We start from the raw sequence: 23,754 nt of genomic DNA on the forward strand, positions 1-23,754 counted from the left end.
AATAGATCTAGAGAACTCAAGTGTGTACAGGATGACTTATTAACTTAGTTGATTCTGAATGATTGCATTACTTTTGGTTCTGGACTTTGCATTATACAACCATGGCTACCTTAATTCTCTTCACAGAGAGGGTACCTGAAAAGAAAGGGGAGTCAGGCTAAAGGGGAGATGAAAAGAGAATAGGTCATGAAATTGTTAAACGTTAGCATTTTGGTTTGTGCCCAGCCAAAGGAAAGAAAATAACCGCTATTTCTGGGAAATTATTCATTATAACATTGTCAAGTACCCTTCTAGTGGTATGTCTCTATCTGCCTCTTGAATTCAAAGCCATCCTAGAGTACCCATCATATCTTGGCTTTAACTGTCAATGGACAGTTTTAACAAGAAGGGAAAATTGCTGTGGCAAACATTAGTCTTATATTTAGCTCATTTAATTTCTTTATTTACTTCCTGGAAACATCTGTGGTCCAATAACGTCCTTCATTGAAATCATATGAATCAACTTCTTTAAGAGGGTGACTCAGAAGGAAGTCATAACCAATTTTGCTATGCATGGGGAAATAAAGATCCTCGGGGTGGGGAATATTGACCAATCACCACCATTCTAACTATGTAGCAACAAAATAGTACCTCTGAAGATGTTTTTATTTTTAAATACTGAAATTTGGATGTAGCCCTCTGAGGTGTTCAGAGGTTGTTGCCATTCCCTGCCTCTGCATAGCAAGTGTAGATCTCCTTGGTGGTCTCCCAGTCAAATATTAACCATGGATGGCCCTGCTTAGCATCTGAGACCTGTCAAGGGGCCATTCCACACACAGTGGATAATGTGCTTTCAATGCGCTTTTGGAACTGGATTTTCCTTTGCGGAACAGGAAAACCTACTTTTAAAGTGCATTGAAAGTGCATTATATGGCTTAAAATATAAAGTATATGGTATATAAAATATAAGAATTAGGCAGTGGGTGGAAGACTTTGTTTGTATCCCTGAAAAAAAACAATTACAAAATAAGTTTACTGAGGACGTTAAATACGAAAACGAGGTTTTATACCTAGGAACTCATTCTGAATAAAGCTTTTTGACATCACCAGCTTGGAAATTTCTTCCTGTTTATTCATCTTCGGCTGACGGGTCATCTCTGCTTGCACATGCCACTCTGAAAGCAAAACGTGGCTCCATCCTTCTCTAACTAGTGGCTACAGAAAGGCCTTCAGCCTTGCAAGATCCCATGCCCTGCCTTCTGCAGGGCTAGAAGATCGGTACACAAAAGTCCCCATTGAGGAAAGGTTTTGCTCTTGTGGATCTGGGGAGGTTGAAAGTGTAGACCATGTCCTCCTTTGCTGCTCATTATATTCTGAGGTTCACAATAAGCTAATTACCCCTTTGCTTGATAATCATCTTTCAAACTTGGAAAATGCCAGGCTGCTGCTGGAAGACAGAGATCCTAAACTCGCAGTGCCAGTAGCAAAGTTTCTTGCCATCGCTTTTAAAGCCCACCAGCTGATACTGACTTCAGGACTAGTGACCTAAATATATAATTTTATACTTACCTCACAATTTTATTCTTTTCTCGATTTTGTTATATTTCTCGAACACTGTAATTTAGATCATTGGATTCTATGACTTGCTGGTCTTTGACCTTACAATCAAATGTTGACTTTGACTTTGTCAAGTGGCTACATGCAATCCTGCAGTTTCCAATTTGAGCTGGAGAAAAAGAGGTTTCTACTATTTGGCATATATAGGGAGCAAGATGAGTCACGCCCATGTTGGACAGGAAACTGTCTGGACTAGGGTTGTCAGCTGGCCATGGGGAAGTGACATCATGATGTCTCTTCCAGTTGTACCCTAAAATGACATCACAACACGGTAGGAAAAATCATAGAGATTTGAGGAGCTCCTAGAGCATTGTATATCACTTCTGGTCATTGTGACATCACTTCCCATACATCCACTTGCCCCACACACTTCTGCTCCTGCTGAAGAGAAGAGTTGTGGCAGGGGCTGGGAGGCTGCCTGCTCTGGCTGACCACCTGATAAGCCTAGCCGGGACATCTGTATTTACTGCAAGGGGCTTCCCACTGTTCAGGAAGATAAAATTATTGTGCAGAAACAGCCAGAGAAATGACTTTGTTATCAATAAACATTACAATGCTAAGCTTATTTGTCACTTGCATGTTAGAAATAGAGTAAATATGCAGTCTCTACACATTCGTCTGTTAAAGCGAAGGTCTGCATTTCCTTAATGCATACATGCACAATCGCTTTTATTTGCCTCTGGGGCATCAACATCTTTAAAAAAGAAAAATTGTCTTCTTCAATTTCTTTGGTTTCCTAGAATTTAGCAGACTAGATACTCTCTGTTATTTAAATGGCCTTCAAGCATATAAGAAATATTTGTCAAAAAGGCAAAATATTAATGTTAGCTCATAGGAGGTAAAGTCACCTAAAGCGATTAACCTGGAGCCGACCTTGTTCTCCAAGATACAGGCCAATGAGCAGGAGATGCTGAAGGGGACAAAGGAGGGGAATGTTTTTTTTTTTTTTAAAGATTATTGTATACACTGGGCAATGTTTACTTCCAATTAATTATAAAACATTAAGACTCAGATTGCTATTTTCAATTATACAGAGTTCTGCCAATTCTGCTGGGAGCTAGATTTTTCACTGGAACTTATTTAAAAGCATTTGCAATTACAAATGTCAGGCATGTGCTATTGAAAAGTCATTTTAAATGCAAGTTTGAGATTACAAGCTATCATTTAGATCAATTTTTTAAAACCCTGTTATGATGTGATAAGGAGACGCAGAGCTTCAAGCTGAAAGGCCTTATTCAACCAAATGCTTCCACAACATCATGGGAAATTATACTTGGTTTTATAACAAAATGGTGAGTTTCATATTTTCTATTCATGCTGCTAAAAGAAGCAAAAACCTATCAAGATAGGCAAACTCATATATTACTTCTACTTTATGCTCTGAAATAAATGCTCGTTGTTCTCCCACATGCAAATGTTAAGACCAAGTACTGGTAATGGGGCGCACTAACACTGCATATGTAAGCAAGGTGATCAGGTTTAAATGAGATGCCAGGTACTTCTTCTTGGCACATTTCTTTCTCCTTCCAGTTTTGTTCTTTGCTAGCTAGTAGAGGACATATGGGAATGTCAACATCCAGAGTAAATCACAGTTTTTGAATTGCCCAAGAACCTTTTTGGAATATTTATTTATTTAAATTTATAGACTGCCCTCTCTGACAGCATGGACCCGGGTTGGTGAACAATCACATTCCAGGTTTGATTGTTGGATATGGACCTGTACTGTAACCATGTGTCCATGATCCCTGCATGTAGTCAGTCAAACATAGGAACACTATTTCCCCCCTCAAAAAAACCCAACCCTATTCTGGTTTACTAATCATGGACATTTAGATCCCCCAGATTAGAGGCTGCCGCTTTTAACCACTACACCACGCTGCCTCTTGGTGGGTTGGAGTGAATTGGATGTGATGAATGTCAGCTGGCCATCTTCAGAATTTGAGAAAGCTCAATGCCAAGAATGGTCAGAAGTTGTCTCCTGTGACTACAAGGATTGTAGGAAATTGTGTTGTGGCTCATGCATGGAAGTTCCTTTCTTTCTTTGGCTATTTGCTTTTGTCACTATTATTTCATTATTATTGTTCCATTTTCATAATTCTATTCCATTATTATTCCACACTGGTTTCAAAGGAAGACTCCTCCATCCCCCCCCCCCACCTTGGGTCTGTACATTCAAGGTTTTCCATTCAATTGAGGCAAAATTCTGAGGAATTATAGTAATCCCATAGGGTAGCGATCCCCAACCTGTGGGCCGCGGACCACATGTGGTCCTTCGACTAATTGGAGGTGGGCCCCGAAGGACGCCTTCCCCCCCCCCCCGCCCGACCCTTTACTTCATCCCCCCCCAGCCCTTTACAAAACACTTCATTGTTGTGGCTTGTCTGTATCTTATTTTGAAGGGATGTTTAAACATTACCATAGCGATCAGAGAGCTCTAGGGCAGTGGTTGAGGGTAGAGGAATAAACTACCCCCCCCACCGGGCCTCAGTAAAAGGCGTTGAGTGGTCCCCGGTGAGTGGTCCCCGGCGTTGAGTGGTCCCCGGTGATAAAAAGGTTGGGGACCACTGCCCTAGGGCATTACCAAACTTCAGACATCCTCTAAACTTCAGACATCCTCAAACTTCAGAATCCTCTAGATTCCCGTCCTGTCGACAAGGGAGCCCCCGCCAGCCGCGCTGCGTGCGACTGCCGGGGGCTCCTTACCTAGCGCCCGCTGTATTTTTCGTACAGCGGCCTTGATTACTAGTAATAGAAATAAAAAGTAAAGCTCACCTCAGGAGCCATCCAAAATGGGGTTCCCACTGATGTGTTTCTTCTCAATCTTGTGCTGGTGAGCTGTGCAGAAACACCTGTAAGGATGAAATTATTCAGTAGTGGTCTCATTGCCCTTCTAATTTATACAATAATTGCCCCACAAACAGGTCACATTTTGCAAAGCAAATGACCTTAGCTCATGTTTTGAAATATTTGTAATTTAATTTTTCTGGGAAAACAGTTTTAGAAAAAAATTAGACAGTTCCTTTAAAACTGGAATTCTCATTAAATTCAGGGACACAATCCTGCAATCCTGCAGCTTAGGGCTGATCCTGCGTTGAGCAGGGGGTTGGACTAGATGGCCTGTATGGACCCTTCCAACTCTATGATTCTATGATTCTATGAATCTGGACACTTCCAAACACTATTGTATTTAGAACATTACAGGTATCATTTGGAAAAAGGCAAATTATTATTACAATTCTAGTCTGGAAGTCATGACCTCCCCAGCTATGTAAGAACTAATCCCTCAAAGGATGAACTATATATACAACAAGGATAATCCAATGGGCTGGATCCTACAATTCATTTGTAAGAAGTGCTTCTTTACTACACCTTATCCTTTCCCACAAATCGGAATTCCCAGGGGCTACCCCGAGGTGGCCAAACTGTGCCTCTTCAGACAAGCATAGACAACAATTCCCATGAGCCCTTGCCAGTCCTGCCATGGCTCCCCATTCGGCCACCCAGAAATTTGAGCCAAGCATCCAATCCCTACCCCAGGCCAGGGATGGCACTGTAGTTCTATGTCTAGAAGGCTTTTTATGGAGGCCCCCATAAATGGGGGAGCCCAGTGCACAAGCTCAAACTCCCCCTAATATGGATCCATCCCACACACAACTACCACTATGACAACAAAATGGAATAAACAAACAACATAAGCAGAGAAATTAAACAAACACTAACAACAACACAACAAAAAAACAAGGGTGGGATGGGGGTGGAGCAGCAGGGCCAAAGGGGAAGGCAAGAGATTGAGCACTGCCACACAGCCCATAAATAGGGCACTTGGCCAGCCCCCCTAGCCCATAGTCAATCAACCTGGGGCCCTCCTCCTCTGACCAGGTGGTGGGAAAAGAGCAGGAGGGGTCCAAAATGGCAGGACATGTGAGCACTGGCTGTATATGGTCCTATCCCGGCCCAGCATTCTCTGGGTGTCCACAATCTGCAGCCTTTCTATAATGCCAGCTGCATGTATTATTGTTGTTGTTGTTGATAATACTGCAATACATATCATTAGATATTTTCTTTAAATAGCATACACTCTTAAAACCGTTGCTTTCCTTTGGGTTTTGTTGTGATTTAATCTTGAATTTATCTTAAAACAGGCCTCTGTACTATGAATTTTTACCCAGTCTTCAGTCCCCTCCTCCCAACCCACACAAATTCACTGAAATCTGAAATGGGTATCTATGCTTTGTTGTGGGCAAAACAGATAAAGTTATTGTTATGAATTGAAAAGGGCGCGTTCTTATTACGCACTAGATGTTTTTATGTGACTGTTTTCCTTGTTTCACCTTTCACCAATGATTTTTAAATATCACATATTTATTCAAAACACACACTCCCAAATCCCAACCATCCACAGATATTTTTAATCTACCTCTTGTTGAACCACTCAGTGACTCAAACTGATTCCTTTCCTCGCTTAATTCTGGCTATTATACTCCAAGCAAAACGGCGATGATGTGCAAAATATTGAAAAATGCTTATTAACCAATCTTGTTCGCTTTCTAACTCCCCCCTCCCCCCAATGTTGTCTTCCTTTTTGGCCTCGATGAGCTGTTTCCTGCAGCTCAACCTAATAATTAGACTGGGAAGACGACCTCAAATGGAAAGTGATTTCCACCCCCTGCTATTGGATGCCAAAGAGGTTACTGAAGAAGCTGCCGCTTTGGGTTCGACAACTGTCCAGTGGCCACTCCAAACAACAAGTATTTTCAACCACTCATCGATAATGAATTTCTGTTCCTTCCAGATAATAAAGAGACATCTGCTCTCAGATTCATTTGACAAATATTGCTAGCTTGGAAGTACCAGGGAATTGGCAATAAAGCAGTGATAAATCTGTTGTATATATGCACATAGCGTCTTATTTTAGTTCTGGGGGTGAATTCCTCCTTTATAGAATTATTTGCATAGGCCAGATGTACATACTAGCTAAACAAGTGAAAACTGGGCTTTTTATATAGACGGTAGTGATGAGATTCATTTTCCTATCTTGTCCTGTTTATTGGCTTTAATATAATATGCTTCTAGCTCAATCCTATGCATGTTTACTAATTGAGTTCAATGGACCTTACTCCTAAATAGGTGTGAAGAGGATTATAGCTTTCTTTATGTCATCTTTGTATCAGATTATAGATTGGCATTTTAGAACATGCGGGTTTTTCGCCCCCCCTTTTAATCCTTAGCAAGAAATGAGCACGTTTATCCAGAGGTAAAGCTTGCTGCAGATCATATGTTCCTTTCATCCTTTTCTAGATGCTTCCCGTTCAGACCAGCTCCTATCTAATGGTTGTAATCGCAAATTAAATGGATCTGTTAGCTTTGGGACCCAGAGGACCATTTTACCTTCTGCTGAGAGGGAATAAACGTGCCGGAGGCGAGTCACAACCATTTGAGAAAGAAGGATGTCTTACTTTCATATGTGGAAGATGAAATGTTTAAAGTCTGGATTAGAGAGGCTTCAGTGTAATGCAAACAGACTTTCTGTAAGTAAAAATAGCTCGGGGAAGAATCCTTTTTATGGGCAGATGCTCCAATCCAGTAGGGACACATACAGATGTAGAAACAGAGCTTTGTGTGGGATTTGTAGAACAACCCAGATGCTGGGATGCATGACCTGGCCAGATTTCGGTGGTAAGGCTAATAGGTTATGCATGGTGTCAGATGTCAGACCAGGGCCTATTCTGCATACAACTGATAATGCACTTTCAATGAACTTTAGAAGTAGAACTTTAGAAGCACAGGAAAATCCAGCTGCCAAGGCACACTGAAAGTGCATTATCCTATGTGTGCAGAATGGGCCTGGGATCTGGGAGGCCTGGGTTCAAAAATCCCCTTGCTTCCATGCCCGCAAACTGCATGTCCTTGGTTCAGTCACTTGCTGTTAGGCTTACCTTGCAGGGTTGCTGTTGTGAGAAACTGGAGGAGGGGAGAATGATATTGTAACTCACTCTGGGGCTCCCATTAGGGAGAAAAATAGAACATTATTAAAGTAAGCAAGCAAGTAAATAAATAAAATTGGCTTTCACCAGGACCAGGGCCTTTTCAGTCCTGGCCCTGGTCTGGTGGAACACTCTGCCTGAGGAGATCAGGGCCATAAACCATTCCAGAGGGCCTGCAAAGCTGAGCTGTCTCGCTAGGCCTATGGTTGGGATTAGGTACAAGAATAAAGATGCTTTCACCAGCCTAAGGCCCCGCCAAGCTCTGACCAACCTTTGAAAAGTGCAAATTATTAGTAGGTGGTAGTTCACTGTTTCAAATGTTTTTATTGATCTGTAGGACCAGGGAAGGGTGAGATATTAAAAAAGATGTAGTGTTATATTATTATAAATCATTGGGATGGAATGGGGAGCAGGCAGAAACTAGGCTTAATTTTTGCCTATTAGACCATTTATGCACTGGGAAATTCACCGCCCCACCCCCCTATCAGCAGCACAGATAGGGGGTGGATGAGGTGCACCAGGCCAAATGCTCCCCAATGTGGGTGCAGGAAGAGGTGGGGGCAACCTGCCATGGCTAAAACTCCAGCCTGCAGCCCAGCATGAAACCTCCAGTGCATAAACGGTCTTAGGGAAGCCAGTCCCCAGATCATCTCCAGGCAACAGAAATCAATTCCCCAGCAGAAAATGGCACCTTTAGATGGTGTACGCCATAGCAATATCCTCCACTGAGGACTCTCCCTGCCCTAAATTCCACCCACTCCCAGCTCTAAACACCCCCAAAGTCTCAAGGTATTTCCCAACCTTGTAACCCTATTCCTTACCCCACCCACACAAGCATCTGATTGGTATGACTGACTCCTCGATCAGATCCTTTGGACATCCAGGCCCACATGGGTGCAGAACTCAATCAAGGCTGTGAGTTTCCTCTCTGAATGATGACGAATGTAACGCAAGCACTTCCCCCTTGTTTCAAAATCTCACCACTGACAAACACATCGGTGCAGAACCCTCTCTGCTTTCTCACCCAGTCAAAAATAGATGCCTTGAGCCAGGGGTAGTCAAACTGCGGCCCTCCAGATGTCCATGGACTACAATTCCCAGGAGCCCCTGCCAGCATTCGCTGGCAGGGGCTCATGGGAATTGTAGTCCATGGACATCTGGAGGGCCGCAGTTTGACTACCCCTGCCTTGAGCTAAACAGTGGGGGGGGGGGAGGAAAAGTGGGAGGTATGAAAAGAAGCAGCATGCTGTCATTACCAAAGTCAACAAGTTTGACTCCTCCTTCTGTGGTCAGGAGAATGTTGTTCCCTTTGACATCACGATGAATGATCCGGTTGTTGTGTAAGTGCTGCAGACCCTGCGTGCAGGCAAAATGAACAAAAACGAATGCTTGCGCCCTTATTTAAACATGATTCGCCTACTGTTAATGGGAGGGGGGGGGGAGTAATCAAAACAATTTTGTGCTTTACGCCACAGAAACATCTGCCCCACTGTATGACACCCCCCAAAACAGCTCCCTGCTGCTCTGACAGCCGGCAGATACCACCAGCCACACCACCCTTTGTAAATGGAAACGTATCGGATGGGGAAATTGCCCCCTCTGCTGTCATTAGAAGCCTAATAAACATCCTTACCAGGAGAGCACCATATAAGATGTAGGCGATTATAGCTTCATCCAAGCGTTGGCCACAGTTCAGCAGGCCTTTGACGAGGTCTGTGACAGAGCCCCCATTACACAGCTGCAAAAGGGGAGCGGGGAAAAGGGGAGGAGGCAAAACAAGATCTCCATTACTCTGCAGACCTGATTTTTTTTTTTTTGCTGTCTTTGCTGAATTATTTGCTGTATTATTCGCTGTATTTTCTTTTTTTGCTTTATTTATTTATTTTTGCTGTATTTTCACAGATCTGCATCTACGGGGCTGCACTTACCTGTCACTGTTGTTCATGGTGTGGTCTTCTGCACAGGCACACATGGGAACTGCACCATCGCAGGCCAACCACATAGAAGAGCTTGTTGCTGTTAGGTGCGAAGTCGTGTCCGACCCATCGCGACCCCATGGACAATGATCCTCCAGGCCTTCCTGTCTTCTACCATTCCCCGGAGAAGAGCTACCAAGCTTTAAAAGAAGATTCCAGAGCCTAAGAGAGCTCCATCTCACCTCTGTCTCTGGTGTTGCCTTTCCTGCCCAAAGGGCCGCGTGGTGGAGGTGGGAACAGTATTCTTATCTCAGTTCTTCCTTCACTGCTGTAAGGAGCTAGAGCCAACCAAGCAGCCCACTCTGTGTGCAGAAGTGACAGCTACCAGAAAGACCACTTAACATATCTGAAATGACGTTGACATTGCCAGTACGAGGGACAACCTCCACTGCAGCCCAGGTTGTACAACAGGTGGACAACCTCCACTGCAGGCCAGATTGTACAACAGGTGGCCAACCTCCACTGCAGGCCAGGTTGTACAACAGATGGATGCAAATTATGAAAACCCTTAAGGAACTTTCTGGATTCTATTGTTGAGAAAACCAAGGAACCCTTGACTTCCCTATGAATATCTGAAATGGCTGTCAAGTGCACCTTGATGGATGAGGAAGCTAAGCCCCTCTCCTGCAAAGCTAGAAGATAATCAGATACTTTTGGCAATTCACAAGTGTCTGGTCTAGTCCCTTGTTTCTCTGCCTATCGTACAAGCTTTTCTTTTTTCATTTGAGAGCATAAGGTTTGTGCATGGCAAGTCTACAAGAGACAAGCATAACCTCTTTGAACCTTTAAGAAGACAAGAAGAGTCCTGCTGGATCAGACCATCTAATCCAGCATCCTGTCTCACACAGTGGCCAACTAGTTCCTCTAGATGGCCAACAACGGCATAGATGCCAAGGCCTTTCCCTGATGTTGCCTCTTGGCTCTGGGATTCAGAGGCACAGGTACTTTCCCATGTTTTCACCGTGCAAGACTGTTGGGTTTTCTTTTGTGTTCTGCATTTACATCATTTTTACTACACCCATCCACAAGGTTTTATTTTGTTCTGCACTGATTTTCCTCCCTTCAGCACTCAGTATGCTTTCTGGTTGCTGTTTCCCGATGATTTCTGAGAGTAGTCTTGTGGTGATTTTCCCCCATGCTTCACGCCCAAGCTAAAGGTAGTTCAAAAGCATAAAGATTCCCTCAGATTTCATACACACACCCTTTTACTCCTCCTCAGAAGTCACTCCTCCACCACCCACATTGAAGTCATTCCTCCCAATCTGTACTTTCCACCATCCTCCTTGCTTCATTGGTATTTACTTTTCCCATCACATGACTTTTTGGTTTTTTTGACAAGTGTGATGAGTCTAGTAAAATGAGTTGATCACTAAGCTTTGAGCACTGGTCAAGAGATTATTGACAGGGTAAGCCTGAAGAGATAGCACTGCCCCATGCCTCAGCTCTCCAAGAAGCCTCTTCAGTGGGCAGAAAAGGCCCAGCTCCACTCTCCATTGGGCTTTTTTGTGCCCCTCCTCTCTGCCCCACTTTATTATTGATCATGTTTAAACTTTGAATCTTTTCCCCTTATTAGGCAGTTTATCACTATGTCACTTTTTTTCAAAGGAAGAGAAGGAAATTTATGCCTCTGACCATAAATCATGGATGAGACTGCCAGACCATGATGTGTTTTTTTTACGGATCGGCAAATATGAAACAGGAACAAGCCCCGCCCTGTCCTATGGCACTCTCTGAATCCAGGAGCCAGTGGATGCGCTGTACCATGAAGATCCTTGCCACAGGCCTCTCCCCCAAGAGCTGTATTGCTGTGTCAGCACAAGTAATGCATGCCTCTGCCATAGTCACTGACTGCACGTGACACCTATCTGCAATGCAATGCATTTTTTCAATCAGTAAGAGCTTGTTTTTCTGCATGAGGGTTTTGAGCACCCAAAGCCTTTTTCTACAAGGCAGCTTTGAGCCCAGCTGCTCTCCTGTCCTGGGCCTTCAGTGCAAGGTAGCAGTAAGCAGGGCATGAGACTGTATTACTGCTTATGCCATTTATATAACAGTATTCTACCTTTTTAGAGATCTCAATTAGAAGTTGAGACTCTGAAAAAAAATACTGCTTGGTGAAGCTCATGCTGTCCTTATGGCGGCACGGGGAGAATTGAGATAAGAGAGCGCTCCCCACCTCCGCCAGGAAAGGAGGCACCAGAGATGAAGGGGAGGGGGAGCACTCTTAGACTCTAGAATCTTCTTTTAAAGATTGGTAGCTCTTCTCCGTGGATGGCCTGCGATTGTGCAGTTCCTATGTGTACATGCACAGAAGCCATAATGATGAACCTCAGTATTCTACCTGGATACTCAGTGGAATGATATACTACTGGTTTCTAGCTGTCATTTCCAGTTAGGAGTCACATAATCTCGCAACATTTTAGCTTTGCACTTCCCATTCTTGTCTTCTGAAAAGAAATACACCCTGTTTTCACACACATTTTCCTGGGCATGCACAAAGAACGAGGACAAAGACCACATGCATGTCTCTTGAGCATGTGATGCAGGAGAGAACAATGCTGGACAAGTTCTAGGGGAATCCAGGTTTGAATCCCCACTTTGCCATGGAAGCTTGTTGAGTGACATTTGGCTAGTCAGACACTCATGTCTTAATCCACCTCATAGGGTTGTTGTGAGGATAAAATGGAAAAGAGGAGACAGTGTTAGCTGTTGCTGTTCTCACTGGGGAGAATGAAGTAAATACAGGTTGCATTACAATCGACAAATAATTTGTTCAACCAGCAGCTCCATCTCCTATGCACAAATGTTGCTTATTCTGAGAGGATGCAGAACTCCATGCAGATTTCTTTTCTTTTGTATAGGTTAGATCCAAACAGAGGGAGCCTATGGAAGAGGATCTTTGCTCGTTCCCATAGCTGTTTACTGCTTACCCCAAGCAAATCCAGGGCACCAACAGAACAGCATGATAGGAACAGCAAGAAGAATTTTATTAATTTAAGGTTTTTTTTTAATAATGCTTTCCCCAAACTCCAATGTGAGTTACAAATAAATTCAGATTGAAAATCAACAGTAGCCCAAAACAATTTAAAACCATAGCAAACCATAACACACATCAGGCAGCCCCACATAAACTATATCAATACTGAAAGGCTCTTCTAAATAGTGCTGTGCTTTGCCTATAGAAAGAAACTAGCCATATTTGCACAGCATGTCCTGGAAGAAGAAGGGGAAATTAGCAGACATTTGCAGACAAGGTACTGGAGAAGTGGGGGAGAGCTAGCTTCTACCACTTTTCTTTCTTGCTGCAGCCTTACCACTCCATTCTCTCCCCCTCAAAAGTGCATTTTTAGGGGGCAGGAGAAAGCTTCCTTGAGAAGGGGGAATGGCAGAGATTCCTTTCATGAACTGGCTTCATCGTTTGTGGTAGAGCGGATCCAATCCTTTCCATTCATCCAATACTTTTTTTTTTTGCCCTTGTCTTGATTTTTGCAAAGGCATCCTTCTATTTGATGTTGTTTTTGATCTGTCAGCAGTTCTTCAGAACAAGAATCAAAATTACAAATAGGGAGGGGGAGTTAGCTGATTTTTTAAAAACCTACAATATTGATTTTATTTTCAAATGATTTAAAAGAGTGACACACACACACACACATACACACACACATATATTAATGAGAGTCAGTCTTTTCCAAAACTGCTATTGTATGACGGGAAGTCCAGAGATATTATTAAAAGAAAAAAAGACAGGCAAGATTGATTACTTGATATCTGGGAGGCCACAAATTACAGTGATTTCAAACCTTCGCTCCATCAGTGCTCCTGCTGGCAGGCAATATAAAAAAGACAGCAGACATATCTCTAAACTCCGGCTTGGTGGTTTGCTCTGCCAACAATGGAGATGAAACATTCTGACCCAGAAAATCACAGCTTCTTGCAAACCTTTCTCCATTAATAGCTTTTCCACACATCAAAAGAAGGGGAGGGGGAAAAAAACTGAAATTAAAATCTTTCTAATTTTATTTCTAACCCTGATTCTCATGCAACTGGGTTACCCATCTCCTATTGCCCTTTCTATCCTTTTTCTTTTCAATGTGAATGTTTACCGGTAGAAGATCTGAGGCAGGGAATTAAGAGAAAAACAAAAACCTAACATAAATGGATTTCATTCATTCATTGTTATGGTAACTAATATTTTTTAAAAGAAATGACATTCAGAGATAACAGCAAAGATAATTAATCCTCTGTATGTGCTCACCTTACAGACCTGTTTTGTTTTGTGTCTTTCTTTTGTCCTAAAAGGCTCAAAGCATCAGGAGAATGGAGAGAATGAAGAGTTTGCTGATGTCCCTACCAAACATCAGGGCCCTTCTAACTGGCATATCTAGTTTTCTATTCCTGCTAATCATTGACCAATCTCAGCAGCTTTGGGTGGGCTTACAGATTCTGTCTAAAAATGGGTCTACTTTTGGCAAGCCATTTTGGTATCTGGGTTGTCCTAGCTAATTGATACAGGCCTGGAGTCATCTCTACTGGCAGGCAGATTTATGGTGACTGGAGGAAGATAGTCCAGACTTTGCCCTCCCTACCTCCAACTGTCCTCCATGGGGGGCAACACAGACTTATACTTTTCTTGAGCTAGCGTGGGCAGAGATAGATGTTGCTCTCCACTGTAAGTATATGCATACACAAACGCACACAGCAAGTAAGGCAAGAAGTGAGAGATAAGAGATGAGCAAGCATCAAGTCATTTCTCTAGGGGGGGAGAACTGCTGATTCGGAGCTGAGACCGCTAAATATCTCTACCTGTAAGGAAAAACAATAACCAACAGCATGTTTTCCTAGATATAAATCACCCCTCCCCTGCTGCTATTAGCCTCAAAAAAGCAGAATATGGCAGGCAATCTCCCATTCACATGTACAGAAAAGCAGGATGGTCTATTTTTAAACATAACCAGAGCATGCAGAGGAGGGAATTCAAAGCCCGCTCTTTCCCACACCTTGTTCTGGGGCTTGAAACATCCATCTTCCAGTCGGATACCAGTAGCCAGGTGGGATACCTGGGGGATAGGATAGTTTATCCCCTTCTTGCCCACACCCTCTGTTTTGCTTTAAAATGCTACAGCCTAGATCAGGACTAGGCAATCCAGTTCTTCTTTCAATGGGAGAACAATTTCTATCAGAGGAATGCCCCTTAGCCTGGAAAATGGCTTCAAACTTTGGGGAATAGAATGGCAGGATACAAGCCCTTGTTTATCTTTTTATTATTGCGCTGCAGGCTTTAAAGAACCCTGTTTTTTCTTTAATTAGTAGACCCTATTTCTGTTTGCAGCAATGACAGAATCAGCAAGATGTGATTGGCAAAGGGCTTCTGTATTGTGAAACAAACCCCAGCAACGTATGACACTGGGCAGGGAAGTGTCATCATATGCCAAAATTATTTATAGGCCACATTTCTATAGACCGACTTAAGGCGTCTTACAAGTTGAAAACAAGGCTATTAAATAGTAAAATCACATGCCATCAATATAAAAAGAGAACAAAGACATTAAAAACAAGCAAGGGGCATAAACACAGTTTAAAACCACTACTGAGCACCCTAGAAAAAATCTGTAAAACAGGTGTCAGACCAGAAGGAGACTATAAAACAGCTATATATATATATATATATTTAAATATTTTAACTTTTTCTCTTTCTTAATAATCAGAATTCTACTGTTAATATACTGGATCGAAACTGTATTGAAAAACCTGGGCGGATTTGACAGAATTTGGTTCGAGATCATATAAATAACAATTGGTGCTTCTTGGGTTGCACAGAAGAGGGGGTGCCCAGCCAAAAAAGTCATGTGACTACTGTTGTCATCTTCAAAGAGGAATGTGAGTGATGGTGAGTGATCAAGAGACAATTAGAATTCAGAAATAATTTTGGCAACACATTCGCACTTTCCAGGTGAGCACACTAGAAGGAATCTTCCCCATACGTTTGCTTGCCATTTTGTCTGAAAGACACCAGAGGCAATTGTTCATTCCAGAAGGCTCAAAGGTAGCATCCTGTTCACCCATATGCATGACCAAACATATTGCCTATTAAGGGGTAATACAGAAGGTGTTTCCACACAAGGACCAATGTTGCCAATCGGTCCCACAAAGCAGAAACGCTGTTTTTAAAAGTGCAATCTCGGCGGTACGCATACCTGCTTTTTTAGTGGAATCGAATAGTGTTTCATTCGTTTCCCACATTCATTTCCCATAGCAAAAATCGCTAGCAGGAAGTGATTTTTCCTGTGCTTTGTCCCACCCCTGGCCGGCCGTCAAATGAACAGCCAATGGGCGGTTGGTATCATGCTCCAGGAAAGCCCCTTTCCCTTTAAGAAAAGTTAAAAAAAAAACACGTTGCAACGAATATGCATTAATTCGTTGAACGGAGAGCCCCATTTAGCTGGCAGCTGGCGTGTGAGCTGGCACTTCATCGTTGCCACACTCCCCCGAGTGAAAAGAAAAATCCGCCCCCCCTGGACGGGCGTGATTTTCAGCCGAAAATTAAGGGAACTTGCAAACAGGGCTGTGTTGTGCTTGGGGACTTAGGGGAGCTTTAGAGCAATTCTGTGGAGGGCCTGTAGCCGGAGAAGCCTCGCTCGGTGAATGAAGGCTCGCTGGTTCGTTGCTTTCTGCTCGCTCCGAGAAAAAAAAAATGGCGATCGCTTCGCCGGAAGTTCGGAGGAGAGAGCCAGGGGGAGGGACTTTGCTGGAACCGCAACAATGGGCACGCACAGGTCTTTTTCGCTAGTGTTGCAGATTGTTTGCAAGAGTGTAGCGCTTTTCGGAGGGTGAATCCACTTTCCCGATTTCCCTTTAGGCGCTACAACGAATCGCTTTTTGCGGAACTGTTTCAGGAGTGTGGCAGATTGTGTGCGACGTCTTGCGGAACTGCAAATTAGTAGCGTTTACAATTTGCAACCCTTCTGCTACTTTGAAGTCATGCAGAATGGACCAGAGGGACAGTCCATCAGTAAAACCCTGGGGTTTCTTGATGGGTCCTTGAAGGGTTTCCTGAATGGATGGGAGGTAATGAATTTTAATATATATTTTAAATTTGTTAAACATTTATCAAGTGATATGACCATATATGGTCATTTTGATCTGCCCTCCCTTTCCAAAAGGGCCTATGGGCCTGACAGGAGTGGGAAGGGGAAGGGCCTGGGTGCGCATGCATACCTAACTATGCTTCCCAACTATATTATCTGCAATCGTGCCATTTCTGGGGTTTCTTGAAGCCTAAAGGGTTTATCAATGGTAAAAAAAAAGTTGAGACAGGCTGCCCTAGAAATTTCTAGTTGACCTCTCATACAAGGAGTCCCGGAATGTAAGGAAAAGTGGCAGGGAAAGGATACATTTGTATTGCTTTGCTATAAAACTAAGCCAAAATCCTGAACTTTCCTACATGTCAGAAAATTTAGATAAGTTTGGGACAATGGTTTCAGAGATATAGCTTGGTTAACTTGGTTTCCTTACATAAATGTCCACATATCCCAGTCCTATACTGGCTAGCCATTTCCAGCCAATGCATAATGTTTTCCACTTTTGTCCACCTACACTGAACAAGTCTTAATCATTAAAAACTTGGTCCAAGAGTTCACTTTCGACTACCCTTATCCTTAGGTAACAACACCTTAAATCATGACAGGTCCCAGTGTTCAAAGGGACTATAACTGAGAGAAAGGTATTATTCCAAATGTGTAAGCCTGGCAGAATAATGATGCCCTGGGGGAAAATCAGCACTTGTAATTACATTTTTTCAGAAGTTAGCCACATCACAAAGAATATATGATTGCATCAAAGAAAGACCGATGAAAGCGCTGGATTTTTGTGTGTGTGTATGGTTACTCTCATTGAATTAAAGGATTATAAATAGCAAATGCTATATACATACATATTGGTATGCAAATCTGAGACACAGGATTTTCCAGTTGGGTCAGTAATGCTAACATTCTTACACACACACAAATGTGATTGCTGTTATCTAGAGCAGAACAATCAGATCTGAATTGTTTAAATAATTTCCCTCTTAGGGACTAAGTATTTAAGAGAATAAAGAAATATTTTGGTCAAGAAATAATTGCAGAACAATGGTATCTTATAAATGACTGGAAGCAGAGGCACAGATCTGAAAATGTCCAGCAAGAGATTCTAATTTATGGTTTCAAAAGCTTTTAGAGGCTGTAGGTTTCTACTACAGGATACGGGTGACCTTGGGCTCACCACAGCACTGAGAAAGCTGTTCTGACCGAGTAGTAATATCAGGGCTCTCTCAGCCTCACCTACCTCACAGGGTGTCTGTTGTGGGGAGAGGAAAGGGAAGGCGAATATAAGCCCCTTTGAGACTCTTTCAGGTAGAGATAAGCGGCATATAAGAACCAACTCTTCTTCTTCTTCCATTGTATGGTTTATTTATGGTGTATTATATTTTTCCTGTTTTTTCTATATTTGTAGCTTTAAAAAAATTAATTTCTTTCTTAGAAGTTGTGTCATCTTGCAATCTGATCTTCAGATTATATTGACATTACAGTGCAGTTCAGGAGCTTGACACAAAAAAAATTTAGAAGGTAAAAATGGGAGAGGAGCAAGACGAGGCCAGCATGGTGTAATGATTAAGAGCAGCGGCTTTTAATATGGAGAGCCCGGTTTGATTCCCTACTCCTCCAAATGCAGCCAGCTTGGTGACCTTGGGCTAGTCACAGTCCTGTTAGAGCTGTTCTCACAGAGCAGTTTGGACAGAGCTGTCTCAGCCTCACGTACCTCACAATATGTCAGTTGTGGGGAGAGGAAAGGAAGGCGATAGTCAGCCACTTTGAGACTCTTTATGGTAATGAAAAGCAGGGTAGAAAAAACAATTTTCTTCTTCCTAGTAGGTGATCAGAGGCTTGCAGGTAACAAGTTACTCAACAGTAATTATCACTAATGGCAAAAGACACAAATGAGAAGAAACTTAGATATGCATTAAAATTAAAGTCAAAACATTCAGGATTCAGGTGTAAACACTGAGCAGACTTGACGTCCTGGATCTGCTATGCATCACTTCCTTCCCGATTGGATCATCTCATTAACAATCACAAGTAAACAGATGCCAAGTCTTCCAGAGTATAGAAGTCGACCAATGGTTTGACTTCTGGTTTTGTAGAGCAAGAACCTAGCTCATAAAACCTCTTTTAATTAAGATTTAGCCACACAAAACTTCTTACCTCAAGAACAAGCCAGAGCTGGCCACCCACGTATTGATCTGCTTTGTAAAACATTCCATAAAATTTAACGACATTGGGGTGATTAGGAAGGAACTGTAAAATGTTGTATTCTGCTTCAATTTCCTCATCCACATCCTAGATGGAAGAGACACACACATGCTTTACATTGCATTTGTGAACAATACAATACAAGGCTGAACACTAGCAGGTCAACTAATAAAGAATTAAATGAATGCCAAAGGGTGGGGGGAATCCCACAAGAAGTACCTAATTGGTGCAGGCTACACTTGTGCTCACCATTATTAGGCAGCTTAACAGTGCAGTTCTAAGGAGAAGGGCACCCTTTCAAGACCATTGCCTTCAAGAGACAAAGAAGGGTGTAGCTCTGCTTGAAACTGCACTGCAAAATATAAAATCTCCTTGAATCTCCCGATAGTGTAGGACTGAAGCTATGAACTCTGTTGATCCAAAACATGTACAGGATATCTGCAGATACCAATTACAAAAACATGACTATTTGTCAGAAGTCTGCAAATATGTTTTTAAAAGCTGAGGCAATTTACTGGGATGTGAGTCCTATTGTGAGGCAGGGAAACTTACTTTGAAGTAACTCTTTGGATTTCCTTTCCGCTCAACTACAGACTTACTTGGTATGGTGTAAACTACAGTATACCCCATTTATGTGATCTATACCAGTGGTCCCCAACCTTTTTATCACTGGGGACTGGTCAAAGCTTGACAATTTTACTGAGGCCCAGAGGGGGTAGTCTTTTGCCGAGGGACATCGCCGCTGCCTGAGCCCCTGCTCCGCTTGCTTTCCCACTGGCGCCCCTGACTTCCCGCTGCCCACTGGGGGGTGCTGCCAGCAGCAGCTGAACAGTGCCATGCCGAGGGGGAGCCCCAGCCATGGCGGCCGCTGGAGAGCACCAAAGGTGAGCCTGCAGCAGAGTGGCAGGGCAGACCCCGAGGCAGCAGTCGGGGAGGAGGACGAGGAGGAGCGGCGGCCCAGTACCGACTGATATTCGGACTGATACCGGTCCCCGGGCCGGGGGTTGGGGACCACTGATTTATACAGTTATGTGTAAATCTTTACGTACTTCACTAATATGACTTTCTGCACATCTGAAAGAGATTTTTTTTTAATTAGCAGCAATGGAATTAAAACTGCACACAACAACTCTGTGCAGTTTAAACTGGATCCATCAACCTTTGATCCTGAGGGAGCCTCCAGATTTGTATTGTTTATAATCTGAATTGTTAACAAAATGGGATTAACACACACACACACCTTCCCCAAGGTAATGGGGCTGTAATGTCTATACATGGCCAGCTACTTGAGCTGCAAAAGGGAAAGCAGCAGGTAAATAAAGTTTCCTCTTCTGCCTGGAAAAAAAGACTAAATACCCAAAAGGTAATGTGAGTTGTAATGTTTTTACATGTGCATTGCCCAGGTGAAACCTCAGGATCCCCTAGAATTATACCTCATCTCCAGGTGGCAGAGATCAGTCCCCCTGGAGAAAATGGCTACTTTGAAAGGTGGACTTCCTAGAATTATGCTCCACTGAGATTCCTCCTCATCCCAAATACTGCCACCCCCAAGTTCTCCAGGTTTTTTTTTCAAACCAGAGTTGGCAACCCTAGCATTGAAAGAAGAAGGGAAACACGCCAGAGTTGGGTCAACACACTAAGTTGCTGTGGCTACCCAAGATGACACCACAGAACAGTGGTTCTCAACCTTCCTAATACCACAACCCTTTAATACAGTTCCTCATGTTGTGGTGACCCCCCCCCAACCATAAAATTATGCAAGGGTTCTTTCACGGAAATAAAACCGAAACTGACCAAGGGCATGAAGATCCATTGTTCATTATTGTATATAAAATTGGTTCTTTTCCCGAGAGTTTCTCAGTTCAGTTCTGCCTCTTGTCCCACTATGCTGATCTTGCTCTTTACCGCTGCTCCAGACAGACGAACACTCTATCTCGATCTACCCCAAAGGCTGTTGTGTGGATGGCTCACCACCCCCCCGGCCAAGCTGCTTGCCCTGCCACGACCCCTGTGAAAGGATCATTTGACCCCCAAAGCAGTTCCGACCCCCCAGGTTGAGAACCACTGCCACAGAAGGAGGTGACAGTGGAGGGAAGTGTAGTCACAGGAGAGGAGCTGAAGCTGTTGGGGCAGAGAGGAGTGAGCAAGGAAGAGAAGCAGAAACAAAGCAGAGCCATAGGGGTGGAGGCAGGGGACAAGGGGGAGAACCACAGTTGGACCCTGAAAGGAGGAAGAAGGCACCAGCAAGGTAACAAGATTTCCTCTGTTCCATGAGACCCTTTCATGTTTCCCTCTTAAAGGGCTATATTTCATGTAAAATTCCAGCAATGCCTATCACCCATATTTACTCGAAAGTTAAGGAAACAAATCTCATTTGACAAAAGCATCCCTTCTAGGGATGACAGGGACCTGGGGATCCCCAGGAATTACAGCTCATCTCCAGGCAACAGAGATAAGTTCCCCTGGAGAAAACGGACATCTAGAAGGTGGACATTATGGCATTATACTCCACTGACATCTCCCCTTTCCCCAAACCTTGCTCTGGAATTCCATCCTTCTAATTTGTGCCATCATAATAATTTGTCATTCCATGTGTGCTCCTGATTATTTATCCCAAAACTCCTTAATATTGCCTAATCACTGAACATTAGTTTCACACGGTGCTAGCAACTTACTTGAAACAGAATTAACATTAATTTTGCTCACTACTTACACTGATAGGATCTAGAATCTTCACCGCTGCCAAACTCCCATCTTTCTTATTAGTGACCTTGTAGACTTTACCATACGTGCCTTTGCCAATGGTCTCAACAATTTCCCAGGTATCTGATGGGTCAGGTAAGGATTCCAGTCCAATCATATTCCGATTATACTGAAACAATCCATAGAGTGGCTTCCTGCAGAATATATACATATATTTTAAAGATGTTAACTTACTTGCATAATCAATTTTCCCATATAAAACGTTGGTCTACTCATAAAGAGAGATTGCAAAACTCATCAAAGACACAGAAGGAAATCACTCTTGTACTCCAAAATGCTGCAGCCAATTCAGAATCAGAATCCTTATCACAAATAAAACTTAGAATAAACGTCAAAGGCTAAAATTGGATAAAATGGCAATGTGAATACAGAGAACCCAAAGGGAAGTAATAAGTACACAGCAAGTTGCCATGGCATCTTGCAAAAATTTAACCACATTTTATATTATTTCACAGTGGATATTATTCAAATGGAAGGAAATCTTAAGATCAGGAAGTCCCATCTTATTTATCAAAATGGGGTTAAAGTATTTTATACAAATATCCATGTAAAAAGGAGAGTATAGGACATGCAAAATAGTTTCAAATTTCTGCCCGTTTCCTTCTTTTTCTCTGGAGCAGCCAAAACATTATTTTTATTAGTCTGTGGGTCAACCAAAATGTCATCATTTTTCATTATTCTTCTCTTCTTTAGTACAGGTACTTACAAACTCTGACATTAACAGTTCAGTCCTAAACAATTACATTATTCCACATCCACTTAAGTCATGGGGGCTAGAAGACTATATAACTCTACTTAAGATTGCTCTGTAAAGTACTGATTTTAAGCCAATGAAACTATTAATTTCACCAATATAGGTTTTGAAATTTACATGGCAGTTCCCTAATCTGCAACCCTTCTGTTGTGTATGTGGCCTAACACAGGCAGCAAGCTTGGAGGCACAGACAGATATTGTGAACTCTAAATCCTGAATCGCTGAAAGCCCAAATCTCTACAGTTATTAGACTATTTTACGGACCAATCCAAAGCAGCCATTAAGGGACAATCAGGAGGTCTTGGCGGGATGCCTCACACTGTATATAAGTTCTCAGTTGTTGTTCGATGTTCAGTGTTTGCTAGCTGCTAAATAACAGAGCTGGCTGTTGGAGATCTGCATTCGTGTCTTACTGAACCCACCTTCAGCCATGATCTGTCCTCTACAGCAGGGGTAGTCAACCTGTGGTCCTCCAGATGTTCATGGACTACAATTCCCATGAGCCCCTGGCAGCATTTGCTGGCAGGGGTTCATGGGAATTGTAGTCTATGGACATCTATGGACAACCACGGGGTGACTACCCCTGCTCTACAGCAGCATCCTCTTTGAAGTGAGACAGCTGGCTGTACAAAGCCATCTCCCCTGTACCCAAACTAGAAAAGGACATCAATTTACCTTTCTAAATTACATCCTTAATACTATTTCACTCCCTCCTGGGGCCCTGTCCGTCCAGGTCCCCCCTGATTGGCCCTCCCCCTCCAGCTCCCCCCCTCCCTCCTTGCCTGCTAGAAGCCTTATGCGGCCTCCACTGTTGCCCACGAGGAGAGAGGCAGCAACAGGGCTTTGCGGCCCGCAGGTACACTCTTGCTGGGAGGGAGCCGGGGGGGGGAGTTTGCAGCCTCCCTGCAGGCTGTAAAGCCCTGTTGCCAGCAGTGGGAGGGGGGCTTTCCATTCCCTTTAGCCCGCTTTGTGGGCCAAATGGAGCCGCGGCCACCCTCTCACGCCCTCCTGCCTGCCACCCTTTTCAAAGCCCATTTTTAAAATGGTCTTTGATCCTAGTCACATTATATTATTAATTACAATCTACTATTAAAATCTATTATTCCAAATAAGAGCTTAAATAAAATAAAGAAGACACATAGCCCTTCTGAGGGACTGTTGACAAATACAGATGTAAGGGTTACATAGTGCAATAACAAACCAATATCACTATTGAGGCCTGGGGACTCCATTGTTCGGAATAAGCTTTTGTGTGAAGTGTTCATGCACATGAAAGCTTATACTCAGAATTACTCAATTCGGTAGAGCATCTGCTTGGCATGCAGAAGGTCCCAGGTTCAATCCCCAGCACCTCCAGTTGAACGGATCAGGTAGGTGATGTGAAATACCTCAGCCAG

The 23,754-nt window shown here is 43.1% G+C and overlaps 1 protein-coding gene across 9 annotated transcripts in view; it reads right to left on the bottom strand.

Annotated features, from left to right (window-relative positions):
• MYO3B (myosin IIIB) overlaps nucleotides 1-23,754 on the bottom strand; it is a 327,845-nt gene that overhangs the window by 270,828 nt on the left and 33,263 nt on the right. For all 9 annotated transcript variants that reach the window (XR_013228041.1, XR_013228040.1, XM_077319759.1 and 6 more), the window contains exons 2-6: nucleotides 21,554-21,737; nucleotides 18,793-18,927; nucleotides 9,214-9,318; nucleotides 8,837-8,936; nucleotides 4,369-4,445 (exon numbers count right to left, since the gene is read on the bottom strand). Coding sequence is in view for 7 of the 9 variants with exons in the window: in XM_077319759.1 (XP_077175874.1) it covers nucleotides 4,369-4,445; nucleotides 8,837-8,936; nucleotides 9,214-9,318; nucleotides 18,793-18,927; nucleotides 21,554-21,737 (601 nt within the window). In the remaining 2 variants the exon portion in view is untranslated. The remainder of the gene's footprint in view (nucleotides 1-4,368; nucleotides 4,446-8,836; nucleotides 8,937-9,213; nucleotides 9,319-18,792; nucleotides 18,928-21,553; nucleotides 21,738-23,754) is intronic.

This window comes from Paroedura picta, chromosome 2 (genome assembly GCF_049243985.1).
Source record: "Paroedura picta isolate Pp20150507F chromosome 2, Ppicta_v3.0, whole genome shotgun sequence".
Lineage (NCBI taxonomy): Eukaryota > Metazoa > Chordata > Lepidosauria > Squamata > Gekkonidae > Paroedura > Paroedura picta.